This window comes from Megascapheus bottae, chromosome 10 (assembly GCF_031878675.1).
Source record: "Megascapheus bottae isolate mThoBot1 chromosome 10, mThoBot2.hap1, whole genome shotgun sequence".
Classification (NCBI taxonomy): domain Eukaryota; kingdom Metazoa; phylum Chordata; class Mammalia; order Rodentia; family Geomyidae; genus Megascapheus; species Megascapheus bottae.
Genome location: NC_143518.1, coordinates 36473390 through 36482344, shown reverse-complemented (window position 1 = coordinate 36482344; position 8955 = coordinate 36473390). Strand labels below are relative to the sequence as shown.

Below are 8955 nucleotides of genomic sequence, written 5' to 3'. Positions count from 1 at the left end.
GCTAGGTCTGCAGGTGTGAGCCACTGGTGACTGATTTGAATATTTCTAAAATATGTCTCTAACACCAAATTGTTTCTAAAGTAACTGAAGCAACATACGCTGTTGTGAGAACCATTAAGTATTTAATTATTGTTCTCCAGTGTCATCTACACTTGCTAATATAGCCCTTTTAATTTATTTTAACCATTCAAGAAGATGGATGGTGTTGACCTTCATTTTTATGCTCACTAATGAGACTGAGCTCAAATCTTTGGTTATTCTTTTCAAGAAGACTCTGTGTCTCAGAACATTTTTGTTAGTTTATTTTTTTTATAATTCTATCATGTTCTGGAGGAATTAATTACACTTTATTGGTTGGATATTTCTTGCTAGGTTTCACATACCTTCTTTCCTCCTGTGAACTGCTTCATTAAATCTTTAGATTGTAAAATAAAGAAAAAATACAGAAAAAATTCAAACAGATGCATGGTTTCCTGAATCTTTCACTAGGCCAAACTTCTGTAATTACTGTTGACTTTTAAGTAAAAAGAACTTTCCCATCCAGACATCCCTTCTATGTCTCTCCCAACCCTTCCCCCAGTACTGGCCACTCTCTGAAAAGTTATCTCTGTTCTAAGTATCATGTTAATCAATTGCTTTGCTTTGTTATCTGGCTTGCCATAGCCACTCTTTAAACAGTATCTTTTAAAAAAATAAGTTTTAATTAGTATTACACAGGTCACAGGTCCATAAATGAGGTCAAGTGTACATTTTTGGGGACAATGTCATCCCTTCCTTTACTCTCACCCAGTTCTTCTCTCCCATCTTCACTCACAGTTGTGTAGGTCATTTCAACCTAGTGTCTAGTGAGTACCACTGCTACGTTTGTTCACACTTGGCCTCTCCATTTCTGTGCCCCTCCCCTTACTGAACTGTTAGCCACATGTCAGCCAAACTATATTCAGAAATAACAGAGGTGGAAAGAATAAATACGTCTTAAAAAATGAACAGATTTCTTTTCTACTAGCAAACTAACCTATAAAAATGGGTAACAGGTACTGTGCACATGGAAAGAAAGTAACAGAAGGCGCAGTAAAACATCGGAAAGGAAAAGAAATTCTGTGAAACAGGGGAAATATAGGGAATTCATCTCAATTTTCTTGGTTAGCATGCAGTCATTGTACAAAGGAAATGTTTGATTGGTGAATGACACCAAATCCTGGTGAGGTTTCAAAGTAGAAGAGACCCTAATAAACTCCTGGTGGGAATGTAAACTAGTGCAACCACTATAGAAATCAGTATGGAGATTGATCAAAATATTGAATATAGAACTACCCTCTAATTTAGTGATACCACTCCTGAGCATTTATTGAAAGTCTTCTTGACAGTATAGAACAAAGGCACCCATTCATCTATGTCCATGGCAGCATTCTTTTTTTTTTTTTTAACCAGTCCTGGGCTTGAGCTCAGGGCCTGAGCACTGTCCTTGGACTTTCTCAAGGCTAGAGCTCTACCACTTGAGCCTCAGCACCACTTCCGGCTTTTTTCTATGTATGTGGTACCGAGGAATTGAACCTGGGTCTTCGTGCATGCTAGGCAAGCACTTTAACCACTAGGCCAAACTCCCGGCCATGGCAGCATTCTTTACAAAAGCCAAGTTATGTCATCAGCACAGATGAATAAGGCAAAAAATATGACATAGACCTATATATCGGTCTATCTATCTATCTATCTATCTATCTATCTATCTATCTATCCATCCATCCATCTATCTATTATTTATCTATCTAAGTTTTATTCAGCCATCAGAAAAAGTGAAATTATGTCATTTTCAGGGAAATGGATAGATCCTGGAAAAGTCATATTCAGAGCATTAAGCCAGTCCCAGGAAGACAAAGGGTGCATATTTTCTTTCATATAAAGCTGTCAAACCCCACATACAACCTTTCATGTAAACATACACAGGTGTATATGTATACATACATGATCAAATTGACTCAAGCATAATATATAGAAGAGTGAAGCACCATGATATCAACTCTTTGAACACTTAGCCGTCAGTGTGACAAAATGAATTTCAGGAAGCTGAAACACATTTTGATTGGAAGGAGGAGACTTGTAGGAGGGATTGGGCTAATGGAAAAAAATAGTGAAAAAGGAAGTTGAGGGAGGGATAGTTGAGAGGCATGGTGATGAAAGGGGTCACCGGTCAAGACGCACTGTACGCAGATAGGTTAAATTCTCACTTCCTTGGATAACCATTGAAAGATTAAAAATGCCAGGGGAACAGAAACTGGAAGAGAGGAAGAATGGAAAAAGACAGTAAGGAAGAAAGAAAGGAAGGAAGGAAAAGAAGAAATACAAAAGAAGGCAGAAAAAAGGGAGGAAGGGCAAAAAGAAAACAAAGAGCAAAGAGAAGGAACAAGGAAAAGAAAGGGAGGAAAGACAGAGCAAGGTAGTGAGGAAAGGAGGGAAGGAAGAAATGGAGGGACATATACCACATGGACCCCATTTCTCTGGTTTGAAGGTCATCTCCTAAACTCATGTTGAAATCTGGTTGCCAGTGTAACTATATCAAAAGTTGGGCTGGGTGCCAGCGGCTCATGCCTGTAATCCTAGCTACTCAGGAGGCTGAGATCTGAGGATCACAGTTCAAAGCCAAGCCAGGCATGAAAGTCCTTGGGAATCTTATCTCCAACTAGCCACCAGAAAACCAGAAGTGGTGCTGTGGCTCAAGGGGTAGGGTGGTAGCCATGAGCTGAAGAGCACAGGGATAACGCCCTAACCAGAATTCAAGTCCCATGACTGACAAAAAAAAAAAAAAAAAGTGGAATCTTTAAAGATGATAAAGTGCAGGAATAAGAAGGAAGTGTGGTGTTGAGAGACATCAGCCAATCTTCAGACTGGCTTTGAAACCAGACACCTCCATAAAGTAGTTTCACAGCCGGAAAAAGATGACTTCCTTTTTTTTTTTTTTTCCCTGCTGTGATACTTTCAATAATAGCATAAATTTAAAAGCAATGCTCCTGAGCTCTGGGGTCTTGGATTGATCATTTCTACTGTACTAGGCTTAGACTACTCTTCTGTAAAATGCAACTCTTATCCTTTCCTCACCATATTGTAAGTTTTAAAGGTACTTATTTTGTGAAAATGGTTAATAAAACATTTAGTTCATAAACTATCAAACCAGTCGTAGCACCTCTTTGTTTACATTCCATTTCCTGGTTTCCCCTAAAGGGTATTTTGAACTAATGGCAAGAAACAATTAGATGAGTATCCTGAGACACCCCTTCCCCTCACCCCCCAGGGGGGAATGAAAGACTCCTCAGAGAGAAGCTGTTTGGATGAGAATGAATGTGCCTCACCACCCAGGACTAGAGATGTAGACTTCTTAGTAGTATTGTGTGGAGACTTCACTACTGAGTGGGAGTGTCTGAGCTAGACCTCAGATGTTTGTCCTGTAGCCCAGCCTGTTGAGAGGCAGTCTCATGTGCGACTTCCCCAAAGCAAGACTTGTTCTCATAGTGATCTCCTTCAGGTGAGTGGAGAATCCTCCCTTTGTCCAATTTCCACTATGAAGCAGAACCTGATGGCTGATATTGAAGCTATCAATAGCTTGGGACACAGCCTGGGACACAGCCTGCCCTGAGCTTCATTCTCTCTTTTGCATTCAGAACTATCTTTTTTTCTTTTTGACAATATGTTTTTTTGTTATTAAAGAGGTGATGTACAGAGGGATAAGAGTTACATTAGGGGGCTAGGAGTTTGGCCTAGTGGTAGAGTGCTTGCCTAGCAGGCACAAAGACCTGGATTCAATTCTTGGGTACCACATATATAGAAAAAGCTGGAAGTGGTGCTGAGGCTCAAGTGGTAGAGCTCTAGCCTTGAGAAAGCTCAACGACAGTGCTCAGGCCCTGAATTCAAGCCAGGACTGGCAAAAAAAAAAGAGTTACATTCAGGCAATGATGGTATTATCCTTTCCTTCACTCTCCCCCAGTTTCCCCCCTCCTGTCCCTACCTACAAATTATATAGCTCATTTCCCACATAGCATCTAGTGTGTACCACTGCTGTTTTTGTTCAACCTTTGCCCCATCTTTTCTGTGCCCCCTTAACTCTTCCAAAGACAAATAAACTAGCAAACAAGACAAAAGGAAAAGAAAACAAAAATGGCAACAACACTTGGGAACAAATTGTATTAAGTGAAGCAAAATTAGACCCAAAGGAACATGTTTCATGGATGGCAATATAGATGTATATGTTATATACATAATTAATCATATATATTGACATAGATGTATCATATGCATCTACAGGTCTCTAGACATTCACAGAGTGAGATCAAATAAGGATACTCACAGGATCATGGATCATAAAGGTTCAACAGCTATGTTCTTATGATGTTCATTGAGGCGTTATTTTTCATAGCTAAGCTATAGAATCAACCCAGATGCTCCTAAGTAGATGAACGAATCAAGAAAATGTGGTATATATATACACAATGGAATTTTATGCTCATATCACAAAGAAAGACATTGCCCCATTTGTAAGGAAATGGAAAGTCTTGGAAAAAAATGTATTAATTGAAGCAAGCCCAGTCCCAAAGAAATATAGGCTGCATGGTTTCTCTCATTTGTAGTTACTAGCTATGTCTATGATATCTTAGCAGAGGATCACAATAGCTCAATAGCTATGTGTACATGGCCATATAAAATGATGCATATTAAAATGAACTCCAAGAAATGGAAACAAGAGGGGTTTTTTAAGTGTAGTGCAGCTATTTCTTTTTCTTTCCCTTTTTGGTGTATTCCCTATTGTCACTGTTTTTGATTTCTGTATCCTTGTCTTATATATATTTATCTGATTTGGGGAAAGGAAGAGGAATCATAGAAATGGTGGGATTAAGAGTGAGCCAATGCAACAGTGAAACCCACGAGACACAACGTGGGAAAGGAACTTTACATAGGGTGGGAGAGGAGGGGAGTTGGTGGGGGTCGTGGGAGAAAATGAAGGAGGGGTAACCTTGTACTCATTACTTTGCTTACGTAACTGTAACCTCTCTGAACATCAACTTTAGAATAAAATTTTTAACATGATATTTTTCAAAATGAACTTCAAGAACTGGAAACAGGAGATTTTGGTGTTGTTGCTGTTTCAGCATCGTCTTGACACAAGAAAAGGGCTTGCCCTCCTCAACTCAAGTAATTTGGAAAAGATAAAAATGACATGAGAAAGATTTACAATCAATTAATATAGAACAGATGTTTCGTAATCTGCATTTGTGCTAGTCAGTGTACCAGAGTGTGGAAGGAGAGTAATCCTCGTAGGGGAGAGGTGGTAATGTTCAATCAGAATTTGCCATATTTGTTTTTCAGTCCTGCCTCTGTGTGACCTCAGGACAGCAACTTCAAATTTGTCTGTGTATGAATACATGTGTCCTTTCTGCGCTGTGGCATGGAGAATACATTTGTAGAAATGGTAATTAGGATAAATGTGGTCCGCATAGTTTTGGACGTGCAATATGCATGATGATATGTGACTGCTTTGACTGTGCTTGCCTGCATAGGTGCAGTCACATGTTGGTGTGTGTTGGCACACAGATGTGGGGGGTGATTTTCTACTTAAGCACATACAGGCCTAAGCGTAGATTCTGCACATTTTTTTTTTTTTGCTAGCCAGGATTTTCTATAGTTTAAACGATTCCTTTTCAAGTTAATTTCCTTTTCAAGTTAAAACAGGCACACGGGGAAAGAGAATCCATCCCAACAGCCTCTTAAAGAAGTCAGGCATCTCCTGGCATGGTGGAAGGAAGGAATCAGGAGAACCGCTTAGAATGGTGCAGCCCAATGGAACATGGTGGCGGGGCTTTGTCTTCCTGGGCTTCTCCAGCTTCGGGCAACTGCAAGTCCTGCTGTTTGTCTTGTTCCTTTCTCTGTATCTCGTCACCCTGACCAGCAATGTCTTCATCATCATCGTGATCAGGCTAGACAGCCATTTACACACCCCCATGTACCTCTTCCTCTCCTTCCTCTCCTTCTCTGAGACTTGCTACACTTTGGGCATCGTTCCCCGGATGCTGTCCGGCCTGGCCCTGGGGGATCAGGCTATTTCCTATGGGGGCTGTGCTACCCAGATGTTCTTCTCCGCCTCCTGGGCTTGCACCAATTGCTTCCTCTTGTCCGTCATGGGCTTCGACAGGTACGTGGCCATCTGTGCCCCCCTGCACTACGCCAGCCGCATGAACCCCATCCTCTGCGCCCAGCTGGTTGGCGTCTCCTTCCTGAGTGGGTATCTTTTCGGCCTGGGGATGACGCTGGTCATTTTCCGCCTCTCCTTCTGCGGTGCCCATGAGATCCAGCACTTCTTCTGCGACACGCCGCCCGTGCTGAGCCTGGCCTGCGGCGACACGGGGCTGAGCGAGCTGGGGATCCTGGCGCTCAGCCTGCTGGTGCTTTCCAGCTCCTTCTTCTTCATCACCGCGTCCTACGCCTACATCGTGGGGGCCGTGCTCAGGATGCCCTCGGCCGAGGGCAGGAAGAAAGCTTTCTCCACCTGTGCCTCACATCTCACCGTGGTCATCATCCACTACGGCTGCGCATCCTTCATGTACCTGAGGCCCAGAGCCAGCTACTCCCTGGAGCGGGATCAGCTCATCGCGGTCACCTACACCATAGCAACCCCGCTGCTCAATCCCCTCGTTTACAGTCTGAGGAACCGCGCTGTTCAGACAGCTCTGAGAAACGCTCTCCGGGGGAACGTCCTGGGGAAAGGGTGAAGACCACTCCAGAGAGCCGTTCTTCTCTGTGTCACGGGCCAGACCCAGTCCAGTGGCTCCTGGTATTGCAGGTGTCAGGTCCAGACTGCCCTGGCCACTCCTCCCTGTGGGCTGCACCCTGCCCTGCTCCGCCTCCTGTGGGGCTGGGGAGGGGCCCGTGCAGAGGCAGGACTTCCTGCTTTGCTAAGTGTGAGCTCAAAAATCTGATTTTTTCCCCCCCATTCACCTTCCCAGATATCACCCCTAGTCACGGCAGCCCATTAAGGAATAAGATTTTTCTTAGGGTGTGAAGATCATTGTTTCCAAATTAGCTGACCGGGCTGAGGAAGTTGGAGTGTTCAAGGAAGAATAGGTGGGGGGTCTTATCAGGAACATTTAGAAAATTCTGGGATGTTTAGACACTTTGTGCTGTAATGTTCTGAGCAGATCTGAAATGCAATGAGTAGAAGCTGGACAGACTAGCTTGATACCTTGAGAAATGGAAATATAAGTTCTATTTCTCTCACAGAGTGTCTTTTATAATTTACATAATTTAGATCTTAATCTTTCTATTTCATTATTATTTTACTTTCCCTATTTTAATCTAAACTGCATAGATTCTATTTCAGAAAATCTAATTTTCCTGTATTTCTCCATAATTGCTGGTGGTCTCTGGTGTCACTACCCATTATGGATGCCATTTTTTTTTTTTTTTTTTTTGCCAGTCCTGGGCTTGAGCTCAGGGCCTGAGCACTGTCCTTGGACTTTCTCAAGGCTAGAGCTCTACCACTTGAGCCTCAGCACCACTTCCGGCTTTTTTTTTTGTATGTATGTGGTACCAAGAAATCGAACCCTGGTCTTCATGCATGCTAGGCAAGCACTTTAACCACTAGGCCAAACTCCCGGCCCTGGATGCTATCTTTTTAAATCTATTCTGCCTATTCCACTTTCTACCTACAATGTATCCTTTTTGATATGAGGCACTGTTGGGATGGGTAAAAGAATAGTGAATTCCCATAGCGCTTAGGTAGGAGTTCAAATGCAAGATCTTGCAAACAAGCTAAGCAACCCTGGATAAATTGCTTAACTGTTGTCATCTGTGAAAACTTTTATCCTCAAAGTTTTGTGTTCTTGGAGAAAAAGCACCACTCATATAAACAATTCTTGGGTCACACTGATCTTTTACTAATAATCTGTTATGGAAAGTGATGCTGGCTTTTAGTTCAGAAAGGTTTATTCTAGGGTGAGAATCAAAGGCAGCTCCATGCCAGAACTTGTACAGGAACTTGCTTCTAAAGGTAAGTGGGACCTTGACAGAGAATAGTCACAAAAACAAAAACAGAATAATCAGATTCTGGATGGTAATAGAATGTAGCACAGTTTCAAAGTGTGACAAGTTTTATAGAATGGCTGGAAATGGTTCAAAAATGCTTCTGAGAAATTTACTTGGGATGAGATTGCTTTGCTGTGTATGGGTGGCACTTGAATACCTTGCTTCAGATAGATCAGATCATATTGGGGAGACAGAAGACAGCAAAGCTTTGAGCAGAGAGCAGAACAGCACCTGTGAAGGGACTGAAGAAGATTAACCTAAATGAATGGAGGCTGATGGAGTTCAGCAGGGAGAAGCCAGAGGTAAGGGGATAAGTAAGACGTCCATTGTCATCATCTTAAAGGGAGGCAGAGACACAAGCATGGGCAATAATATGAGAAACTGAAGGAAATTGCAAATATGAGACATTTATAAAAGGTGGGATCTGGAGCCACATGATATACTCATGAGGCAAAGGTGGAAAATGACCTGTTGCAGCTTCTCTTCAAAGCAGTCACTGCAGAGTGGCAGTCCAGTGGGGACAAGCAGGGTTTTAAGTGTAGTCTTTTCACTTCAAAAGAAAATATAGGACTGGCAATGTGGCTTCTTGGTAGAGTGGTTGCCTAGCATGCATGAAGCCCTGCTAAACAGAAAAAGCCTGAAGTGGTGCTGTGGCTCAAGTGGTAGAGTGCTAGCCTTGAGCAATAGAAGCCCTCAGCCCCTGAACCCTCCCAGAACCCAGGTCCTGAGCTCAAGCCCCAGGATTAGCTAAAAAAGAGAAAATATATGTGATATAGGAGAGTTTTGTTTTTTAAAATATGTTTTATGACCGCCATTGCAAAATGGAATGGTAATAATCTCTCTTTGATAGAGATTTTTGATAAAGATGATTACAATGCCTTTAGAAAAAAA

General features: G+C 42.2%; 1 protein-coding gene across 1 annotated transcript; it reads left to right on the top strand.

Annotated features, from left to right (window-relative positions):
- The first annotated feature begins 5810 nt into the window (after positions 1-5810).
- Or10z1 (olfactory receptor family 10 subfamily Z member 1) lies at positions 5811-6752 on the top strand. The gene has a single exon (XM_090339839.1). It carries the CDS (start codon positions 5811-5813, stop codon positions 6750-6752), a length of 942 nt encoding a protein of 313 aa, XP_090195965.1.
- Positions 6753-8955: the final 2203 nt, after the last annotated feature.